This window comes from Hevea brasiliensis, chromosome 3 (genome assembly GCF_030052815.1).
Source record: "Hevea brasiliensis isolate MT/VB/25A 57/8 chromosome 3, ASM3005281v1, whole genome shotgun sequence".
Lineage (NCBI taxonomy): Eukaryota > Viridiplantae > Streptophyta > Magnoliopsida > Malpighiales > Euphorbiaceae > Hevea > Hevea brasiliensis.
Genome location: NC_079495.1, coordinates 24,532,508 through 24,556,743, shown reverse-complemented (window position 1 = coordinate 24,556,743; position 24,236 = coordinate 24,532,508). Strand labels below are relative to the sequence as shown.

The 24,236-nt window shown below is 34.8% G+C and overlaps 1 protein-coding gene across 1 annotated transcript; it reads left to right on the top strand.

Moving 5' to 3' along the window:
• Nucleotides 1-18,844: 18,844 nt before the first annotated feature.
• On the top strand, nt 18,845-19,495 carry LOC110642726 (protein FAR1-RELATED SEQUENCE 5-like). The gene is made up of 2 exons (XM_021794863.2): nt 18,845-19,309; nt 19,385-19,495. The coding sequence occupies exons 1-2, from the start codon at nt 18,845-18,847 to the stop codon at nt 19,493-19,495; spliced, it is 576 nt and encodes a 191-aa protein (XP_021650555.2).
• The last annotated feature ends 4,741 nt before the right edge of the window (nt 19,496-24,236 follow it).

Below are 24,236 nucleotides of genomic sequence, written 5' to 3'. Positions count from 1 at the left end.
TATATTTGTCTTCCTTAAAGGGTTTTCATTCTTTGTTTTTCCTTTTAAAGTTGATTCATTCTCTCTATTTTTTTCAATTTTATGATGGGGGGAGGGGTTAAATGAGGGAAGGTCATATCGTAGGCAATTGTTTGATGAGATATTTGAATTGTGACGCCCCTTACCCGTCTACATTGTAGCTGAGCAAGGCGTGCTACATTCGGTGCCAAAGTAGATCTTATCTTGTCTTATACCATAGTGATTTAATTTGTATTTATTCATATTTGTCCATGTATTGAATTTTTTTTTTATGGAGACCCGGACAGAGTCTCCTCTGTTTTATTATCGTATGGCGAGTTGCACCATTCACCTATTAGAATAGTTCATTTCCATTTCACCTTTCCATATATCATATCATATCATCTTTACTCATAAAAATTTCAAGTAAATATATTTCATTCATTCATATAAAATTCATATACAATAATAAAATTCATATACAATAATTTACAAGGTATTTACAATCACAAAATAAATTACATCATTTACTTATGTACAATGAACAAAATACAAAATTTAGATACACATGGGCCCTACCAAAAAATAGATGCTGAGGTGACACGTCACACTACTACAAAGTCTGCTCCAACTCACTGTCTGGACTGGTCATGTTCACCAGTATCTATGCGATGGAAAAACCAACGTGCTAAGCATAACGCTTAGTGGTGCATAAATTAAAGTAGAAATAACTAAATAATCAAGGATAATTATTTCATGTATTATTTCGTAAAGAAATATAAATTTCATAGATTTTGAGTCATTTACATATTTACTAAACTTTGGGAGCAAATAAATTTATCATGATCTTTTCTGTTTACTTATTTCATATTCAGTCTTATTAAGTTCATATTGGTGCCCAAGTAACATATGACAGACTATAAAGACTGGATATATGGAAGTATACTAGTTAGACATTCGTATATCTATCATGTATATATCAGTCATGTCAGGCACAAGGCCAGCGGACAGGCATAAAGCCAGAAATCATATCAGGCACAATGGCCAACGGGTAAACATAAAGCCTGTAGAATAACCATATCAGACATATATTGTCTATCAATATTTATTCATGTGGGCAGTACTACAATTTGTAATCCCTAATTGGTATAACAATTGATCCATGCTATATATATATAAGTTTAGATATACTTTGGGCAAGGTAGTATTATTAAATATTTATGGACTTATTATTTCACGTTATGCATAATTAGTGCTCTGTAGCAAATCCATGTTATTTGGAAAATCATTTAGGTAACTTATATGTCATGTATCAAATAATTTCATAAACATTTCTTTAGGTCCTGATTCTGTCTCCTATATTTGTCTAGCAATTTGGCTAAGATGTAGGGTCTGTTTGACCACACTTCCTTCATGGAAGTTGTTCCTCTATATCTTATCTTCATTTTCCTTTTTGAATCATGTCATTTGATGTCACACCCTACTCCTTCATAAGGCATAACATGATCCCGTAGTACACCTAATGAATTACCTTACTTTACCTACCAATAACCTATTAAATATATTACAAGGGATTTTAAAATAATTTTCATTCATTTTTAAGTTGGTGGGTAATTTATATCAAGTATTAAAAACCTTTAACTGACACTAAGTCATAAATCAAATTCTCGATTAAAATCTGGTGTTACAAAAATTTTTCTAAATTTCGACAAAGTGCCGACTGTATTTTGATAAAATAGTTCTTCAAACCTGAAAGGAAAAACACTTCCAATATGTTTTCTCAACCACAACTCCAATACAAATCAATTTCATCTCAATTCCATACAAGAACTCAGTTCGTAATCAAACGCAATTTATTTTAAACCAATACTGAAACATCTCATTTCAGTCTCACAATGTTAAATGTAAGAGAAATAATTGATCATTCACAAAATACAAAAATTTAAATAATCACATTCATTGGGTATTAAAATTGGTATAACAAAACTTTGTAGGGGAAATAAAATCTCAAATTAATATTACAATAATTTTCATTCCATTACATACTAAAATAATGTTACAAGAATTTTGTACAACTGCTCAAACAAATTACATATATATAATTACATGCATACATCAAAATCTACATACAATGGTATACCTATAATATACCCGAAACTAACCTCAATGAGTCTTCAAGGCGCAACTACAGAAAATCTCACTCAGCTGCTCTATCTTTACTTTGACCTGTGACAGCATACAAAGTTATCGCTTAGTGGTGAACTCAGTGGTGTACAACTATAATTTAAAACATAATACACAATACCTTGACAAAATTTTAGCAAGAATTTGGAAATCTTGAAATTCATCAAAATTCCAAAAAAATCAAAATATTCATTGCCAATAATATAAATCATTTGTTAAAATGACTTTGCTCAAGGATTTCAATTTATCAAATCATAACTGAACATTTAAAATAATTCCAGCAATTTATGGAAATAAATATAATTTCAATAAAATCAATTATGCATAAATCCCATTTGAAATCACAATTTTTACTATTTAAAACCCATTCTTTATCCACTAACTATGCAAGACTAATCCATAAGGGCCATCTTCAGGACTATTCTAACTCCCTACGGTCGAGGAGGTTGAATCGGGATTCTAACTCCCTATGGTCGGGGAGGTCGAATCATCGTGCACAGTACACACCACAATAATGCAACTTTTGAAAGGGCTACTGAAAAACTTCGATCTAACCTCTAATAAGAGGAAAATCTAAGCCTGTGCACATACCATGGTAATAAAAATAAAGCTAACTCCATTGTCTCTTCAACAAATGAAAGAGACGGGTAATAACCTAGTCAAGTATTTATAGTGAGATATAAAACAATATCATGAATTTCTTTGTCCTTTTTGTGAGCATAAATCACAACACAATTCAATTCAAAGTCAATTCCAATATCCAATAATTTTTATGCTCATCACAATTCAAAACATAAATTTGTATTTTTCCTTGCAAATCCCATTTCAATCACAACTTTCAAACTGAATTCATTCAATCCATATCAAGAATAAAATCATAAGTTAATCATTTTCCCACAATTAAACTCATTTATACCATAACACATTTTAATAATTATTGAAATAAATTCAATAATTAGTAAACATAATACATAAAGAAACTAAAATCCTTTAACCAAATAAAATATGCAAAACTTTAACAATGTAAAACTAGTTGTGCACAAACCTCTTTGTTGACTAGTTTACTCCAAATTTCGATTTTTCTTTGAAGATCCCTTTCTAGTCTCTTTTTCAACTGAAATACACAGTTTAGTATTTCAGTACCATATCTCAGAATAAATCCATTAATTTATTTCATGCCTACTTAGTTGTAGCCTTAAATTTGCTTAAATTGGTATCCTTTGAATTTTGCATTTTGGGGTTACTATTCATTACACTATTCAAGTCAAAATGTTGACTTTTTCATACTAAATAGGTTTGTTAATTCTAATTGCACCCATATACCACATTTTGGGTGTCAATTTTGTTGGCATTGATTGCCAATTCAATTTCTAATTTTCCTAGGTGCAAATCCAAAATTTTAATTTTGGTTCACTGTTTTCTACTGTTCTATTGGTCTGGTTACTGTAGCAATTTGGCTAAGTGTCCTTCATCAAAGTTGTTCCTTTTTGTCTTATCTTTAATTCTATTTTTGAATCACTCTATTTGGAGTTTTGTAGCCCAAGATATGATCATTTTTCTAAGGCTGGCCAAATTAGTTCAAACCCAAAATTCTAGGCACTTTCTTGGTTCTGGCAGTTTTGGTGTGCTAATTGCAACTCACTTTTTGGATAGGTTATGGTCAGAATTTGGATTTATGTTCTTTATAAAAGTTGTAGTTTTGTGTCTCATCTTTCCATCGGTATAAAATTCAGGTCATTTGGACCTTCCTACACCAAGTTATGGCCAAATGAATTGTTCATTTGGTTAGTCTGGTACAGTGACAGTGCACATTACCCGGATTTGACCTAATTGTTCACTATCTTAATGTCATTTTCTGGGCATGGTTTCTACACAAAATTTGTGGAATTATGTGTCTACTTTTATATCCAATTGGCCTCACACTAATTAGGTGGCAGAATTACATTTTTGGTTCTTGAAGTGGACCAAGGTCAAACTACCCAATTTGGGACAATATCACATTCCATTTCCAATCCAATTCCAAATTCAAACGCATGCCAATTGACTCCAAATTTGTTTTCATTTTATGTCTATTTATCCAAATTTTGACTTAGTCAAATTAGTTAATTGATTAATAATAATTTATAAGGTCATGCTTATATCACTTGTATGATGTCATTAATCCCCCTTTTTTTTCTTCACTTCTTTAATTTAATTATATATTTCAACATTTTAATTTCTCAAATTTTATTGGACAGTTAGGTCATGAGTTACCTTCAGGGATGAATTGACCAATTTTTCCCTCGCCGATCTGATCCGGTTTGCAAATAGTTTGATATTTCTTCCGGAACCCTGACCTAATTATTTGATCTAGTTCTCAACCTTTTTCTATGATTTTCACATTTCCCTTAGCTCCGCAATTTTTCCTAGGACTGCTGTGTCACAATGCCTCGTATGAATTTAGGGTTTTGACTGATCTCACAGTCACTTCCCGGTGTGGTCACCCATCGCTGTGACCCCCGGCTCATTTAACTTTTTACGCTCTGTTTTTCTTATTTATACTTGACGTTCTGGTAATCACTATTTATTTTCATTCAGGGCTTTTCTCAGTGACTTAAATATGATTCTAATTCTCTTAATTGTCCGGACCAACACCGGTCATCGGAACAGTGATTTGCACAGGACTATGCCTGTAAGGGTGTTACATTTGAAGTTTTAGAACTCAAGTTATAGTCAATTTTCAGACTGGTCCATTGACTCATTACTATTCTAGAACTAAGCAGATTCTGGAATCCCAACTTTATCCAGCCATTTGGATATGTTACAGTCATATTTAAGCCTAATGTCCTTCATATGAGTTGTTCCCCTATGTCTGAGGGTCACTCAAATTCAAGAATCACAATTTTTCAAGTTATGTAGGGTGAATTATGGCTAGTTAACTGACCTGGACTCATGAACCTTGTACTTTCAGGATTTCAGGTTCAGGTCAGTGTATTTGATTCCCATTTTAGGGTCCTTATACTGAAAATTTGAGGAAAGTTTCTAAATCAAAGTTGGAGTTCTATTTCTTAGGTTTCTAGAATAGTTTGTCTCATTCCAATTGGAGTTTCCTAATGGGAGATATGATATAAATACTGTTTTGGGGTCAAGTGCCATGTAGTTCAATTTTAGAATTTGGAATAATGACTTAGTCCTAGCAAATTGACCAAATTCCATTAGGTTCTGGATTTTGGTCAAACATCAAAATTATAGTTCTAGGTCTTATAGAGATTTTGGCTTTGGATTCATAGTATTTTAATTTTTTTGGACCAAGTTGTGACATTTTTGCCAAAACTGGTCAAATAGGTCAAAGTCTAGAATTTCAGGTCAGGTTCTGGTTCTAGTCAGAATTATTGACCTGAATTATTCTAGCAAATTGGTTGGGCTAGAGTCAGAATTGGGCTTTGTGTTCTTCATGAAAAATGTGCTCCTATGTCTAACCTTTCCAATGGTTCAAGAATTAGGTCATTCTGACATTCCTAGAGTGAGTTATGGCCATTTGAACATTTACTGTTCATATAGTCATTTTTCTAGGTCCAGCATATGGTTACCCGGATTCGAGCCAATTTTTGTTAGGTTCAGTTTTTGGGCAGAGTCTCTTGATGAAAAATGTGTCATTATGTCTTAGGTTTAATTTCCAATTGGCCTCACACCAATTCGAGCAATGTGGCTCTACTTATGGTCACATAACCTTGCTGGACTCATATGTCCAGAATCCTGCACAAAAATTTAATACTTCCAATCTTAATTCCACTCAACTACCAAACTTCAATCACATTCATGGCACTTCATATAGTCAAAAAATGGTCTCAAAAATATCAATTAAGCATAAATTCACAAAACCCCCAAACTTTGGGTCAAAACTCTAACTTTAATTTCTCAACTCATGCATAACATATGTAAACAACCATGCTACTCATATCTACATGTTAATTAACACTACTAAACACAATTATGTTCATCAATTCATCAAACTCCCATCACTCCCATGGCTGTCAAAACTTAGGGTTCCATTTACTCATGGTATTCTTAAAGCAAGCTTTAATGGAGGTTTACAATGGTGAGGGAGAGAGAAACGTAACTGGTGAGGAAGATGAGGCTTTTTACTTTATTTTTTTTTTCTTTTTTTTTCTTTTGTTTTTATCCTTATAGAAGACTCAAAAATCCATTTAATTAATTTATTAATTATATGACTTATGGTATCATGCATGATACCATACATGATGTCATCTTCCTACACCTTTTTAACTTTTTCATTTTCTCTTTTTTTTTTCTATTAGTTCTTTAATTTAATTCTCGATTCCAAAATTTTTCTCCTATTTTATTTGACAGTTAGGTCAGGAGTCAGCTCTCAAGGTCAATTGACCAAATTGCCCTTTGCCGGTTCAACCCGGTTTGTAAATAATTTCATATTTCTTTCGGCTCACTTACCTAATTATTTGACTGGTTTAACAGTTCTTTTTCGTGATTTTCTCTTTTCCACTGTGTTTATAAGGGTCCTAAGGACCGTGGCGTCATATTTTACGGTTCGAAATTTGAGTTTAAAACGACTTCGCAGTCATTCCCGAGAAGGTCACCCATCGTTGTGACTCTCGGCTCGTTTAACTTCTTATGTTCTATTTTTCTTGTTTATACTTAACTAATTAGACATTACTAATTATTTATGTTTATGGCTTCTCTAGTTGTCTTAAGTGTGGTTCTAATCCCCTTAATTGTTCAGATCGACACCGGTCACCAGAATAGTGAAATATACCAGGCTATGCAAATAGAGGTGTTACAATTCTCCCCCCCTTAAATAAATTTCGTCTCGAAATTTTACCTGGTATTAATCTCTGAACAGCTGTGGGTGCTGTCTCCTCATGTCCTCCTCTCGTTCCCAAGTAGCCTCCTGGCCTGAATGATGGTTCCACAGCACTTTTACCAATGGTATTTGTTTGTTCCATAGCTGCTTCACCTCATAAGCCAGAATCTCTATGGGTTCTTCTTCATATGTGAGGTCTGGATTCACTTCAATTTCCTCTACAGGTAGTACATGAGATGGGTCTGATCGGTACCTCCTCAACATAGGCACATGGAAAACATTATGTATCTTCTCCAACTCTGGAGGTAGTGCCAACCGATATGCCAAAGGACCCACTCTTTCCAGAACCTCATATGGCGCAATGAAATGAGGACTCAATTTTCCCTTTCTGCCGAATCTCATAATTCTCTTCCAAGGAGAAACCTTGAGGAAAACTTTCTCACCCACTGCATACTCAATATCCCTTCTCTTCAGATTAATGTAGGACTTCTGACGGTCTGATGCAGTCTTAAGTCGATCTCGAATCACCTTGATTTTCTCTTCAGTTTATTGAATAATTTAGGGTCCTTTCACCCACGTCATCCCAACACAATGGGGTTCTACATTTTCTACCATACAAAGCTTCATATGGAGGATCCCAATGCTTGATTGGTAGATGTTGTTGTAAGCAAACTCAATCAAAGGCAAGTGTGCATCCCAACTGCCCTCAAACTCAATCAAACAAGCCCGTAGCATGTCCTCCAAGATCTGAATTACCCTCTCAGACTGGCCATTTGTCTGTGGATGGAATGCAGTATTGAAGTTCAATCTAGTTCCTAGGGCTCTCTGAAGACTACCCCAGAATCTAGAAGTGAACCTAGGATCTGCATGCGTCGATGGATACTGGCACTCCATGCAGTCTCACAATCTCATCAATGTACAACTTGGCCAATCTTTCTAAACTGTAGTCCATCCGAACTGGCAGAAAATGAGCAGACTTGGTTAGTTTGTCAACAATGACCCAAACTGCATCATGACTCTTCTGTGTCCTCGGAAGTCCCATTACAAAATCCATCCTTATTATTTCCCATTTCCATTCTGGTACTGGTAGTGGATGTAACAACCCAGCGGGTACTTGATGCTCTGCCTTTACTTGCTGATAAGTTAGGCATTTAGAAATAAACTCTGCCACATCTCTTTTCATACCCATCCACCAGTAATACACCTTTAGCCCTCTATACATTTTTGTGCCACCAGGGTGCATGGCAAAAGGAGACTCATGTGCTTCCTTCAAAATGATCTTCCTTAATTCAACATCATTAGGAACACACATTATGCCCTGGTGTATCAATAGACCATCATCTTTGATTGAGAATTCAGGTTTCTTGCCCTGTCAGACTTCTTCCATTAGCTTCTGATACTTCTGATCATTCTGAGCAGCCATTCTGATCTGATCAATCAACACTGGCTGTACATGCCATGCAACTGCTGTCTGCCCATCATCATTAATCTCTAAGATGGCATGTAATGATCTCAACTCATGTATAAAAGACAAAGGAGTAACCCGTAGACTTGCCATAGTCTTCCGACTTAAGGCATCAGCCACAACATTAGCTTTCCCTGGCTGATAGTCTATCAGACAATCATAGTCTTTTATCAACTCTAACCATCTCCTCTGACTCGAATTCAGCTCTTTCTGGGTGCCCAAATACTTCAAACTCTTATGATCTGTGTAAATGTAACATTTCTCTCCATGCAAATAATGTCTCTAGATCTTAAGAGCAAACACAATAGCTGCAAGCTCCAAATCATGTGTTGGATAATTCCTCTCATGCGGTTTTAGCTGGCGTGATGCATAGGCAATGACATTTCGATCTTGCATCAATACACAGCCTAACCCATTGTGAAAAGCATCACTATATACTGTATATTCTTTACCCGGAGTAGGTAAAGTCAGGACTGGAGCTTCAGTCAAACATCTCTTCAATTCATCAAAACTCTGCTGGCATTTGTCCGTCCGCTGAAATTTCACATCTTTTCTAAGCAGCTTAGTCAATGGAGATGCCACACCTTACACCTCTGTAAGGCATAACATGATCCCGTAGAATACCTAATGAACTACCGAACTTCACCTACCGATAACTCATTAAGTACCCTACAAGGGATTTTAAAACAATTTTCTTACTTTTGATAAGTGGTGAGCATTTTCTAATAAGTACTTAAAACATTTAGTTAAAATTAAAACTAGTTAATATTTTTGGCCCATTTTATTATTACGTAAATTTTATAAAAATTTTGACAGAGTTCCCTCTATATTTTGAGAAAACAGTTCTTCAAATACCTGTAAAAAGCACTTCTAAAATTTTTCTCAACAACTGCTTCAATTTCATACTCAATCTCAATTAATTTCTCAACACATTTATCAATTTTCAAATTTTAAATTCACTATCCAATGATCATCAAAATACTAGCAATCCATTTCATTCAAATTAAATAAAATAGTTCCATTTATATTTCATTAGAAACAAAATAATTTAGATACATCATTACAAAATTTACATTAAGAGAATTTCAAACTACAATATATATTACAACTTTATACAAATTTTATACAAACTGCTCAAGACCCATTTTTACATGTCCATACATTTATGTACAATATATACATCAAAAGAAATATTTACAGTTAGGGTATAAATTATACCCGATGACTTTAAGCTGATAGCTCCTCACACCTCAACAACTCAGTCTGCTGCTCCTCTAGTCTCTGTATCTGCGACAGCAATAGAAGCTATCGCTGAGTACTAGGACTCAGTGGTGTACAACATACTAAAATAATCTTTATGCAAAACTTAAATCACATTTATTCAAAAAATTTGACTAAACATGAGCATTAAATACAAAACATGAATTATGAGATTTTAATGCAAACCAAGTTCATTTTGAAGTGTCAAAACACATTTCATAAAACCCACAGTTAGATCATGCCATTCGAAATAAATAGAATCTCAATAGCTAGAGGCTAAAGAGAAATCACATCACAAGGCTAGCTAGCTCAAATATATGGATATCCATTAACATCCTCTTCTACTGGCACACCTCAACACTTCTCCAGAGAAGGAATCAAAATTCGAAACTAATTACCCCCACTAGTCGTGCTAGTGAGGTGTTCAAATATATGGTCATGACACTGTGGTTTCAAAACTTATCTTAACAATTTGCTAAACAATGTCATTTCAAATATACATAATAACATTTCAACAATTTAGATCAATCATCATAAGAATGCCACAATCCAATATTTCACATTATTCAAAATAGTATGCAAAAGATGATTATAAAAAGTATACATTGTGCACAAACCTCAAGCGAGTCGCCTCTTGGCCTTGACTCGGTTCCTCGGGTTCCTTCCCGGTATTCTTTTCAACTAAAACACACAATTTTATAATGTTTCAGTACCATAATTTAACATAAATCCAAAAATAAATTTAGCCTTATTTTTACCTAGCTCTAACGTGCTAAACTCGATGTTCTTGAAATTTTGTGTTTTGGTTACTATTCACTATACTATTCAAGTCAAATTGTTGAATTTCTAAGGCTCAAAAGGTATGGGAACTCCAACTTCACCCACATAGCACATTTTGGTCACTAAACTTGTTGGTTTTGGTCATTTTCTCAAAACTTAGGTCTTTTAGGCAAAATTGCCAAATTTTCGGTTTTGGAGTCCTAAGTTGCACTGTTTCATTGGTCATTTTACTGTTGGAATTTGGCAAAACTTCCTTCATAGAAAAGGTTCTCTATTATCTTAAGTTTATTCTCCTTTTTGAATCACCCTAATTGGAGTTTTGTAGCTCAAGTTATAAGCAAATTACGTTTACTGTTCATGCTGCAGAATTTTGTTCTGGCAGATTATTAATTCCAAATTTGTTCAGCAATTTGATCAAGTTAGGTCCATAATTTGGTCTAACTTTGTTCATATGAAATGTTCTACTATGCCTTATGTTTCCATCGGTTTAAGAATCACCTTAATCGGAGTTTTCTATAGAGTTATAGCCATTGAAACTTTACTGTTCAAATAGCAAATCTGCAGTCTGCAGATTCAGTGACCCAACTTTACTCAGTAATTAGATTTGGTTAATGGCATAATTTGGGTTTGTGTCATTCATGAAAGTTTTAGATCTATATCTCATCTAACCACTGGTAAAATTTCAAATCATTTTGACCTGCCTAGCTTGAGTTATGACTAAATGAACAAACACTGTTCATTTGGTCAGGTTGTGCAGAGTCAGACTGTGATTTCTCAAATTTGGTCAATTTGTTCACTAGGTTTTAGTCACTTTTTCGGCATGCTTCCTAAATGAAAATTGTGTCATTTAGTGCCTATTTTCATCCCCAATTAGTCTCATATCCATTGGATTTGTAAAATTTCATTTTTGGTCCCTCAAAGGGAATTTTTATCATGCTGCTAGCACATGACCTTATCCAATCCGAATTGGCTTTTAATTCCAACACTTCTAATACACCTCATTTGGTCACAAATGACCATTTTCACTTCACATTAGGTCAAAAACACTATTTACAAATTTCTCCAAAGTTTTGCCTCAAAACCCTAGGTCTCAAACCCTAACCACTCTAATCCATTGCAATTAATCAAAGCATATAAATACAATCTTTCAACTTATTCAAGCATCTTAACATGTTTAACTCAATCAAACTCATGCAAATCACTCTCCCCTCCCTGCTGGACGAATTTCAGTTTAGTCCCTCACACATATTTTTTTTTATTTTAAGTTTATTTCTATGCTCTTGATGCTATACATACACTAATTAAACTAAAAACTTGAAGTTTGCATTACTTACCTTGTTAGGTGTCTTTGAACTTTCACTTCCTCTCAATTTTCTTCAATTCATTGATGACCAATCTTCCTCTCAAGTGATTAAATCAAGTTTTTGTGAAGCAAGTATGGGAGGATTTGGGGTTTAATGGTGGTTTCAAAGCTTGAAGCAAGCTTTAATAGAGGTTTACAATGGTGAGGGAGAGAGAAACGTAAATGGTGAGGAAGATGAGGCATTTTACTTTTTTTTTTCTTTTCTTTTCTTTTGTTTTTATCCTTATGGAAGACTCAAAAATCCATTTAATTAATTTATTAATTATATGACTTATGGCATCATGCATGATATCATACATGATGTCATCTTCCTACACCTTTTTAACTTTTTCATTTTCTCTTCTTTTTTTTTTCTATTAGTTCTTTAATTTAATTCTCGATTCCAAAATTTTCTTTTCTCTGATTTTATTTGACAGTTAGGTCAGGAGTCAGCTCTTAGGGTCAATTGACCAAATTGCCCTTTGCCGGTTCAACCCGGTTTGTAAATAATTTCATATTTCTTCCGGCTCCCTAACCTAATTATTTGACTGGCTTAACAGTTCTTTTTCATGATTTTCTCTTTTTCACTGTGTTTATAAGGGTCCTAAGGACCGCGGCGTCATATTTTACGGTTCGAAATTTGAGTTTAAAATGACTTGTGATCATTCTAGAAAGGTCACCCATCACTTTGACTCTCGGCTCGTTTAACTTCTTATGTTCTATTTTTCTTGTTTATACTTAACTAATTGGACATTACTAATTATTTGTGTTTATGGCTTCTCTAGTTGTCTTAAGTGTGGTTCTAATCCCCTTAATTGTTCAGACCGACATCGGTCACCGGAATAGTGAAATATACCAGGCTATGCAAATAGGGGTGTTACAATTCTCCCCCCCTTAAATAAATTTCGTCTCGAAATTTTACATAGTATTAATCTCTGAACAGCTGTGGGTGCTGACTCCTCATGTCCTCCTCTCATTCCCAAGTAGCCTCCTGGCCTGAATGATGGTTCCACAGCACTTTTACCAATGGTATCTGTTTGTTACGTAGCTACTTCACCTCATAAGCCAGAATCTCTATGGGTTCTTCTTCATCTGTGAGGTCTGGATTCACTTCAATTTCCTCTACTGGTAGTACATGAGATGGGTCTGATCGATACCTCCTCAACATAGACACATGGAAAACATTATGTATTTTCTCCAACTCTGGAGGTAGTGCCAACCGATATGCCAAAGGACCCACTCTTTTCGGAACCTCATATGGCCCAATGAAACGAGGACTCAATTTCCCCTTTCTGTCGAATCTCATAATTCTCTTCCAAGGAGAAACCTTGAGGAAAACTTTCTCACCCACTGCATACTCAATATCCCTTCTCTTCAGATCAATGTAGGACTTCTGACGGTCTGATGCAGTCTTAAGTCAATCTCGAATCACCCTGATTTTCTCTTCAGTTTGTTGAATAATTTGGGGTCCAATCATCTTTCTTTCACCCACGTCATCCCAACACAATGGAGTTCTACATTTTCTGCCATACAAAGCTTCATATGGAGGCATCCCAATGCTTGATTGGTAGCTGTTGTTGTAAGTAAACTCAATCAAAGGCAAGTGTGTATCCCAACTGCCCTCAAACTCAATCACACAAGCTCGTAGCATGTCCTCCAAGATCTAAATTACCCTCTCAGACTGGCCATTTGTCTGTGGATAGAATGCAGTACTGAAATTCAATCTAGTTCCTAGGGCTCTCTGAAGACTACCTTAGAATCTAGAAGTGAACCTAGGATCTCTGTCTGATACGATGGATACTGGCACTCCATGCAGTCTCATAATCTCATCAATGTACAACTTGGCCAATCTTTCTAAACTGTAGTCCATCCGAACTGGCAGAAAATGAGCAGACTTGGTTAGTCTGTCAAAAAAAACCCAAATTGCATCATGACTCTTCTGTGTCCTCGGAAGTCCCATTGCAAAATCCGTCCTTATTATTTCCCATTTCCATTCTGGTACTGGTAGTGGATGTAACAACCCAGCAGGTACTTGATGCTCTGCCTTTACTTGCTGACAAGTTAGACATTTAGAAATAAACTCTGCCACATCTCCTTTTGTACCCATCCACCAGTAATACTCCTTTAGCCCTCTATACATTTTTGTGCCACCAGGGTGCATGGCAAAAGGAGACTCATGTGCTTCCTTCAAAATGATCTTCCTTAATTCAACATCATTAGGAACACACATTCTGGCCTGGTGTAGCAATAGACCATCATCTCTAATTGAGAATTCTGGTTTCTTGCCCTGTCGGACTTCTTCCATTAGCTTCTGATACTTCTGATCATTCTGAGCAGCCATTCTGATCTGATCAATCAACACTGGTTGTACTGCCATGCAACTGTTGTCTGCCCATCATCATTAATCTCTAAGCTGGTATGTAATGATCTCAACTCATGTACAAAAGACAAAGGAGTAACCCGTAGACTTGCCATAGTCTTGCGACTTAAGGCGTCAGCCACAACATTAGCTTTCCGTGGCTGATAGTCTATCAGACAATCATAGTCTTTTATCAACTCTAACCATCTCCTCTGTCTCAAATTTAGCTCTTTCTGGGTGCCCAAATACTTCAAACTCTTATGATCTGTGTAAATGTAACACTTCTCTCCATACAAATAATGTCTCCAGATCTTAAGAGCAAACACAATAGCTGCAAGCTCCAAATCATGTGTTGGATAATTCCTCTCATGCGGTTTTAGCTGGCGTGATGCATAGGCAATGACATTTCGATCTTGCATCAATACACAGCCTAACCCATTGTGAAAAGCATCACTATATACTGTATATTCTTTACCCGGAATAGGTAAAGTCAGGACTGGAGCTTCAGTCAAACATCTCTTCAATTCATCAAAACTCTACTGGCATTTGTCCGTCCACTGAAATTTCACATCTTTTCTAAGCAGCTTAGTCAATGGAGATGCCACACCTTACCCCTTTGTAAGGCATAATATGATCCCGTAGAATACCTAATGAACTACCGAACTTCACCTACCGATAACTCATTAAGTACCCTACAAGGGATTTTAAAACAATTTTCTTACTTTTAATAAGTGGTGAGCATTTTCTAATAAGTACTTAAAACATTTAGTTAAAATTAAAACTAGTTAATATTTTTGGCCCATTTTATTATTACGCAAATTTTATAAAAATTTTGACAGAGTTCCCTCTGTATTTTGAGAAAACAGTTCTTCAAATACCTGTAAAAAACACTTCTAAAAATTTTTCTCAATAACTGTTTCAATTTCATACTCAATCTCAATCAATTTCTCAACACATTTATCAATTTTCAAATTTTAAATCCACTATCCAATGATCATCAAAATACTAGCAATCCATTTCATTCAAATTAAATAAAATAGTTCCATTCATATTTCATTAGAAACAAAACAATTTAGATACATCATTACAAAATTTACATTAAGAGAATTTCAAACTACAATATATATTATAACTTTATACAAATTTTATACAAACTGTTCAAGACCCATTTTTACATGTCTATACATTTATGTGCAATATATACATCAAAAGAAATATTTACAGTTAGGGTATAAATTATACCCGATGACTTAAAGCTGATAGCTCCTCACACCTCAGCAGCTTAGTCTGCTGCTCCTCTAGTCTCTGTATTTGCGACAGCAATAGAAGCTATCGCTGAGTGCTAGGACTCAGTGGTGCATAACATACTAAAATAATCTTTATGCAAAACTTAAATCACATTTATTCAAAAAATTTGACTAAACATGAGCATTAAATACAAAACATGAATTATGAGATTTTAATGCAAACCAAGTTCATTTTGAAGTGTCAAAACACATTTCATAAAACCCACAGTTAGATCATGCCATTCGAAATAAATAGAATCTCAATAGCTAGAGGCTAAAGAGAAATCACATCACAAGGCTAGCTAGCTCAAATATATGGATATCCATTCACATCCTCTTCTAGTGGCACACCTCAACACTTCTCCAGAGAAGGAATCAAAATTCGAAACTAATTACCCCCACTAGTCGTGCTAGTGAGGTGTTCAAATATATGGTCATGACACTGTGGTTTCAAAACTTATCTTAACAATTTGCTAAACATTGTCATTTCAAATATACATAATAACATTTCAACAATTTAGATCAATCATCATAAGAATGCCATAATCCAATATTTCACATTATTCAAAATAGTATGCAAAAGATGATTATAAAAAGTATACGTTATGCACAAACCTCAAGCGAGTTGCCTCTTGGCCTTGACTCGGTTCCTCGGGTTCCTTCTTGGTATTCTTTTCAACTAAAACACACAATTTTATAATGTTTCAGTACCATAATTTAACATAAATCCAAAAATAAATTTAGCCTTATTTTTACCTAGCTCTAACGTGCTAAACTCGACGTTCTCGAAATTTTGTGTTTCGATACTATTCACTATACTATTCAAGTCAAATTGTTGACTTTCTAAGGCTCAATAGGTATGGGAACTCCAACTTCACCCACATAGCGCATTTTGGTCACTAAACTTGTTGGTTTTGGTCATTTTCTCAAAACTTAGGTCTTTTAGGCAAAATTGCCAAATTTTCGGTTTTGGAGTCCTAAGTTGCACTGTTTCATTGGTCATTTTACTGTTGGAATTTGGCAAAACTTCCTGCATAGAAAATTTTCCCTATTGTCTTAAGTTTATTCTCCTTTTTGAATCACCCCAATTGGAGTTTTGTAGCTCAAATTATAAGCAAATTATGTTTACTATTCATGCTGCAGAATTTTGTTCTGGCAGATTATTAATTCCAAATTTGTTCAGCAATTTGATCAAGTTAGGTCCTTAATTTGGTCTAACTTTCTTCATATGAAATGTTCTACTATGCCTTATGTTTCCATCGGTTCAAGAATCACCTAAATCGGAGTTTTCTAGAGAGAGTTATAGCCATTGAAACTTTACTATTCAAATGGCAAATCTGCAGTCTGCAGATTCAGTGACCCAGCTTTGCTCAGTAATTAGATTTGGTTAATGGCATAATTTGGATTTGTGTTCTTCATGAAAGTTTTAGATCTATATCTCATTTAACCACTGGTAAAATTTCAGGTCATTTTGACCTGCCTAACTCGAGTTATGACTAAATGAACAAATACTATTCATTTGGTCAGGTTGTGCAGAGGCAGACTGTGATTTATCAACTTTGGTCAATTTGTTCACTAGGTTTTAGTCACTTTTTGGGAATGCTTCCTAAATGAAAATTGTGTCATTTAGTGCCTATTTTCATCCCCAATTATTCTCATATCCATTGGATTTGTAAAATTTCATTTTTGGTCCTCAAAGGGAATTTTTGTCATGCTGCCAACACATGACCTTATCCAATCCGAATTGGCTTTTAATTCCAACACTTCTAACACACCTCATTTGGTCACAAATGACCATTTTTCACTTCACATTAGGTCAAAAACACTATTTACAAATTTCTCCAAACTTTTGCCTCAAAAATCTAGGTCTCAAACCCTAACCACTCTAATCCATTGCAATTAACTAATTCAAAGCATATAAACACAATCTTTCAACTTATTCAAGCATCTTAACATGTTTAACTCAATCAAACTCATGCAAATCACTCTCCCCTCCCTGCTGGACGAATTTCAGTTTAATCCCTCGCACATATTTTTTTTTATTTTAAGTTTATTTCTATTCTCTTGATGCTATACATACACTAATTAAACTAAAAACTTAAAGTTTGCATTACTTACCTTGTTAGGTGTCTTTGAACTTTCACTTCCTCTCAATTTTCTTCAATTCCTTGATGACCAATCTTCCTCTCAAGTGATTAAATCAAGTTTTTGGGAAGCAAGTATGGGAGGATTTGGGGTTTAATGGTGGTTTCAAAGCTTGAAGCAAGCTTTAATGGAGGTTTACAATGGTGAGGGAGAGAGAAACGTAAATGGTGAGGAAGATGAGGCTTTTTACTTTTTTTTTTCTTTTCTTTTCTTTTGTTTTTATCCTTATGGAAGACTCAAAAATCCATTTAATTAATTTATTAATTATATGACTTATGGCATCATGCATGATATCATGCATGATGTCATCTTCCTACACCTTTTTAATTTTTTCATTTTCTCTTTTTTTTTTCTATTAGTTCTTTAATTTAATTCTCGATTCTGAAATTTTCTTTTCTCCGATTTTATTTGACAGTTAGGTCAGGAGTCAGCTCTCGGGGTCAATTGACCAAATTGCCCTTCGCCGGTTCAACCCGGTTTGCAAATAATTCCATATTTCTTTCGGCTCCCTGACCTAATTATTTGACTGGCTTAACAGTTCTTTTTCGTGATTTTCTCTTTTCCACTGTGTTTATAAGGGTCCTAAGGACCATGGCGTCACATTTTACAGTTCAAAATTTGAGTTTAAAATGACTTCGCAGTCGTTCCCGAGAAGGTCACCCATCGCTGTGACTCTCGGCTAGTTTAACTTCTTATGTTCTATTTTTCTTATTTATACTTAACTAATTGGACATTACTAATTATTTGTGTTTATGGCTTCTTTAGTTGTCTTAAGTGTGGTTCTAATCCCCTTAATTGTTCAGACCGACACCGGTCACCGGAATAGTGAAATATACCAGACTATGCAAATAGGGGTGTTACATCGGCTCCTTTAACCAACTTGCACTTAATTTCTTTTATTTTTCCTTAATTTTACTTTATTATTATTCAATCAATTTATGCCTCCTCACTCTAGTTTAAGTGTAGTTCCAGACATCCTAGCTGTCTGAACAGATATTAGTCATCGAAACAGTATAATGTACTGACTACTTAAAGTGTGGGTGTTACATGATTTTAGTAAAGATGATAGTTTGTTCGCTGAAGATGTGGAGGAAGATGAATCAGCTGGTGATCAAGATATGAACGAAGGAGGCATTGGAGCAGTAGCAAACACTGATGCTATTGAAGAGGGTCCTCTGACAGGATGTTATTTCCTTGTATTAGCACTATGTTCAACTTCTATAAAGAACATGCTAGATTGAAAGGTTTTAGTGTTTTCAAAAGATCAGTAGTTAATGTACGAGGTGGATCTCGTAAATATCAAACAATTAGTTACGATAAAGGAAGGAAAGCAATTGCTATGAAATCATCAAAGAGGATAAATTGTCCTGCAAAGATTAATGCAATCCTAAGAGAAAATGGAATGTGGCAGATTTCAAAAGTTATTTCAAGTCACAATCATGAATTGGAAGTTTCTATGTCTAGATTGATGGTTGCTCATAGGTCATTGAATATGGATATGAAGAGATTGGAGGCAAATGATATAGCTGGCATGAGACCCGCAAAAAGCATTAGGTTGCTCGAAGTTCAAGCAGGTGGACCAGAAAATTTAAACTGTTTGTCAAAGGATTGTCGAAACATCATTAAGCGAAAGAGGAGGCTACGACTTGGTGATGGTGATGCCGGGTTATACGCAAGTTGAAATGATCTTGAGTTTTTCTATTCATTTGATCTTGATGATGATTCTAGGCTTTCAAATGTTTTATAGGTTCATCCTCGTAGTAGAGGTGCTTACGAGGAATTCAATGATGTTGTCAGTTTTGACACTACTTACCTTTTAATCAATGCAAGTTGCCATTTGCCACCATTGTTGGAGTAAATCATCATGGGCAATCTGTGATATCCTCACTTTAGATAGTCCGTACATTCTACTGTTTCTGTAACCAATGTCTGTTCGGACAGCCAGAATGTCTAGAACTATATTTAAACTAGAGTGAGGAGTCATAAATAACCCAAATAATGATAAGAAAAATTTAGAAAAAATTTAGGAAATGAGATACAAAGAAGTTAAATGAGCCGAAGCTACGACGATGGGTGACCTAACGGGAAGCGGTTGTGAAGACAGCTAATAATCCTAGACCCGTGGGAAACCTTGTGAAATAATTTTTGCGACTCTAGTGAAGAGTTATTGAGCCTTAGATAGAAATAAAATGCCAAGAAAATATTAAGAAAATTTTCTAAGTCGATACAAATAATTTTATCTCGTTAAGCTAAACGAAGGGCATTTTGGTCATTTCACCTTCAGAGATAATTTTTGACCAACTTGTCCATTTAAGTAAGTGAGATCCATGTCCTAAAATATGAATAAATATTGCTAAAAATTTAATTAAAAATGATAAAAGAAAGAAGAAAAGAAAAATAAAAGAAGTAGAGTGCAAATCGGTTAAATGAGCACAAGTCCCGATGATGGGTGACCTCATTGGGAAGTGACAGTGAGTTCGGTGCAACCCTAAATTCAAGCAGAACCCTATGAGACCATTAATGAAGACTCAATTGAGGGAATTTTATGAGTTAATAAGCCAAGAAAATGAAAAGAAATAAGGACAAAGCAAAGGAATATAAGGAGTTATCGGGTATTACGGAAAAGACAGACATAAACCCTGTAAGAGCCAAACTTGGTCAATTAAATTTAATGGTCCAATATTGACAAAAAAATGAGAGTTATTAATTTAATGAAGTTATATTAATTTAATTAATTGAGATTATGAAAATTAAATAAACTTATTAAAAATTCAAAATTTTAATGATTATAAACTTCAAAATAATTATAAAATTGTCATTTTATTTATTTACAAATTTGCCATTTAATATTTAATTAATACATAAATCAATAATTGAAATAAAAATTCAGAATTGTCTTCTTCATTTGGCCGGCACCTTGCTCTCTCTCTCTTCTCTCTCAATTTTCCTCCATTGACACACTTACCCAAAGCTTGAAAACACTAAGTTTAACCAAAATTTCCTTAGAAAATCCCTAGCTAACCCTAAACTAAAGCCTAAATTGAAGAAAGCTCCTAAGAAACCACAAGAATTTTGAAGTTAGAGCAAGAGGAAATTTCAGCCAAGTGGGTCCCAAAAGGGGGAGTGAAGATTTGGTTGAATGGAAGGTTAATTTAGGCTAAGGAGAGCTTGAAGACAAGATTAGTGCTAGAAATTCTCTTGGAATTTAAAGTTTATGCAAGTTGATTTAGGGTTTACTGAAATTGGGAATTTTAATTGTTATGATCTAATTGATGTAATTATGCCTAAATTTAGTCAATTTGGCACACAATTATTGATATGTGTTGATGAGTTGACTAAACAATTGAATGGGAGCAATGTTGTGTATTGAGATAAAATCTAGACAGCTTGAGTCCAGTAGCTTGATTCGCTTATAACTTGAGCTAGGTAAATTCAATTGAGGTGAAACCAATTGCAAAATAAACCTAAGATATAATACTACAATTTTCATGTAGGTACTTGACCTAGATATGGCTGGAAGAGGTTGGAATTGGGGTTGGAATCCGGAAGTGAAATTCTAGAATCAAGGAAAATGACCATATGAATAGTAAATGTTCAAATGGACATAACTCACTCTAGGAAGGTCAGAATGACCTGATTTTTGAACCATTGGAAAGCTTAGACATAGGAGACCATTTCCTATGAGGAACTTAGAGCCCAGTTCTGACCCTAACCTAATGTGACACCCCTTACCCGTGTACAGTATACCCGAGTAAGTAATGCCACACGGTGTACCGGCACATTCTAATATACCTTAATTAATTTATATCATGCTTGTGAATATAATTTATGAAATATAATTTATTTTAGCCATTTATCAAAAGTATTATTTATTTGAGGTTCCGAAAATTTTAAAGAAAATCCGGCGGAGTACCAGCTAAAAATGGAGAAAACAGTTCTTCGGAACCTGTTAAAAACACTTCCAAATAATTTCCAAACAATCCCAACTTCAATTCATCAACAGAATCTCAATATCAAAATCTCAACATTTTTTTCAATTTCAGTTCTCAATCATCATTTCTCAGGGTTCTCATATATAAACAACAATTAAATACTCAAATTACTTCCATACATAACCATAAATCTTTATTATTTACATGAACCTCAAAATACATTACATAAATCCAAATACATATGAGAAAATAAAAATTTAGTTACAAAATGACAAAATGACACCTAGTGCCCTACCAATGCACTGCAGGTAGTGAGGTGACACGGACACTGTGCAGAGCTGCAGGATGAACTCACCCAGTCTGCGGTCTACTGGGCTCACGATCTGTATCTCTAGTACCTACGCGTGGCAAAAGCAACGCGCTAAGCAATAATGCTTAGTGGTGCAATAATATAATAAAAGAAAATAGCAGAAAGTAAGTATGTATAGAATGTGTATGATTTCTTTATTTGGTATTGGTATATCTATTATTTCATTAACTTTGCCCACTTTTATTCATTTGGTTGCCCAAGTAACCTACACTAGACGACTGGACTGGATAAACGGGTAACCGCATCGTATCGAGTACCTCGCCGTCACACCATCGGTCACATATGCATCTCCCTGTGCAATAGCTAACAAGTCAGAATAATATCAGGCACAAGGCCAAGTCTCAATGCAAGGTCAGAATGGCTAAAAGCCATAAAATCACAGAATGGCATATTGCCATGTGCAGTACTGCTTGTTAGGTATACTAGGGCATTTGAAACTTTTAAATTCTTCAATTTGTGAATTTCATGTTTTGGTGTTACTATTCACCTCATTGGTCAACAAAAATGTTGACTTTTGGATAGAAAATATGTACATTGACTTTGGCACTCCCAACATACTACATTTTGTATTTAAAACTTGTTAGCATTAAGCGTTAATACTATTTCTAAGCATTAAACCAAAGGAGCAGATTTTTCAGATTTTGTACCATAACTTTACTGTTCCATTAGGAACTGTTACAGTGGAAATTTGAGGAATTGGTAAACATAAAAGTTGTTCCTTATTTTGTCTAGTTGAATTTATTTTTTTGAATCACTCCATTTGGAGTTTTGTAGCTCCAGATATGGTCCAAAAACCACAGCTGGCCGGATTTCCATTCTGCAGAAATTACCATATCTACAGTAACATGAACAGTGACTGTGACTGCATATTTGAATAGGTTCTGGCCATAATTTGGGGTAGGTTTCTTCATGAAAGTTGTTTGTCTATGTCTTAGCTTGTTGCTGTAAAAATTTCAGGTCAATTGACCAAATCTACAGTGAGTTATGGCCAAATGAACAGTTACTGTTCATTTGGTCATTTCTGCAGGTGCTGTTGCAGGGGATCCGGATTGGGGCCAACTTTTGGTCCTCTTGCTTTGGTCTTTTGGGCATGGTTTCTTCAGCAAAAATGTGCCATTGTAAGCCTAGTTTCATGTCCAATTGGCCAAACACTAATTGGACCAACACAGCCAAAGATATGGCTGTGCAAGTGGACTGAAATTTCAGTCACCTTGCTACTGTCTTTAGGCAGCCTACACATTCACTTTGCCATGCATTATTTCGGTCCAAATTGTGGTCAACTTACCTAAAATGGTCACTAATTGACCATTAAAAGGTTCTCTAATAATTTCCTAAGCCAAGTCAAATTTTCACTTCTCAAAACCCTAATTTCCATATGAGTTTTCACAATATGCTTGAATTAACTATCTCATTCACTATCCACATGCATATATGGTTTAAACATAATCTCTAATCCACTTTAAGTCCATCAAAACACTCCATTATTGTTCCTTCAATAGGGCAGCCAAAATTTATGGTATGTATACACATAATTATTGTTCATTTTAGTTACAAATTCTTACTCAATTCAAGTTACTAATCATGAAAATAAAGAGTTTTAGGTATCTAATGCACTAACCTTTAAGTGGCACTTTTTTCCCAAGTTTAATCTTCACTTTTCTTGTACTCTCTTGGCTGCCAAACACTTCCTCTAGGTCCAAGGATTCATTTTAGTGTTGGGGTCTTGAGGAAATATGGTGAGGAAGCATGAGAATGAAAGCTTGCAAAGAATGGCTATGGTGGAAACCCTATCTTCTCTCTCTCTACGTTTTGGCTGGTTTGAAGGAGGTGGCTGCTGTATTTTTGGTTAATTTGGTCTTCATTTAGTCTCTTTTATTAGTTAATAATATGGTTGTTTAATTATAATTGGTGGAGACTTTCAAATGACATCATAATGATGTCATATTTGGCATTTTTATGGATTTTTCTTTTCTTTTCATCACTACTCAATTTCAATTTAATTTTTAGTAATGTTTCTTCATATTTTATGTCATATTAATTATTTACTTAACTGGACAAGTCGGCCAAAAATCACCTCTGAAGGCGAAATGACCAAAATGCCCTCCGTTTGGCTTAACGGGTCAAAATTGGCTGTACCGATTGAAAAATTTTCCTAAATATTTTCTTGGCATTCTAATGCCATAGGAACCTCAATGACCCTTCTCTGGAGTCCCAAAAATTATTTTATAATTTTTTCCCCTGGTCTAGGGCTCCTCGTTGCGAGAACCGCAACTTCCCTCTGAGTTACCCCTCGCTAG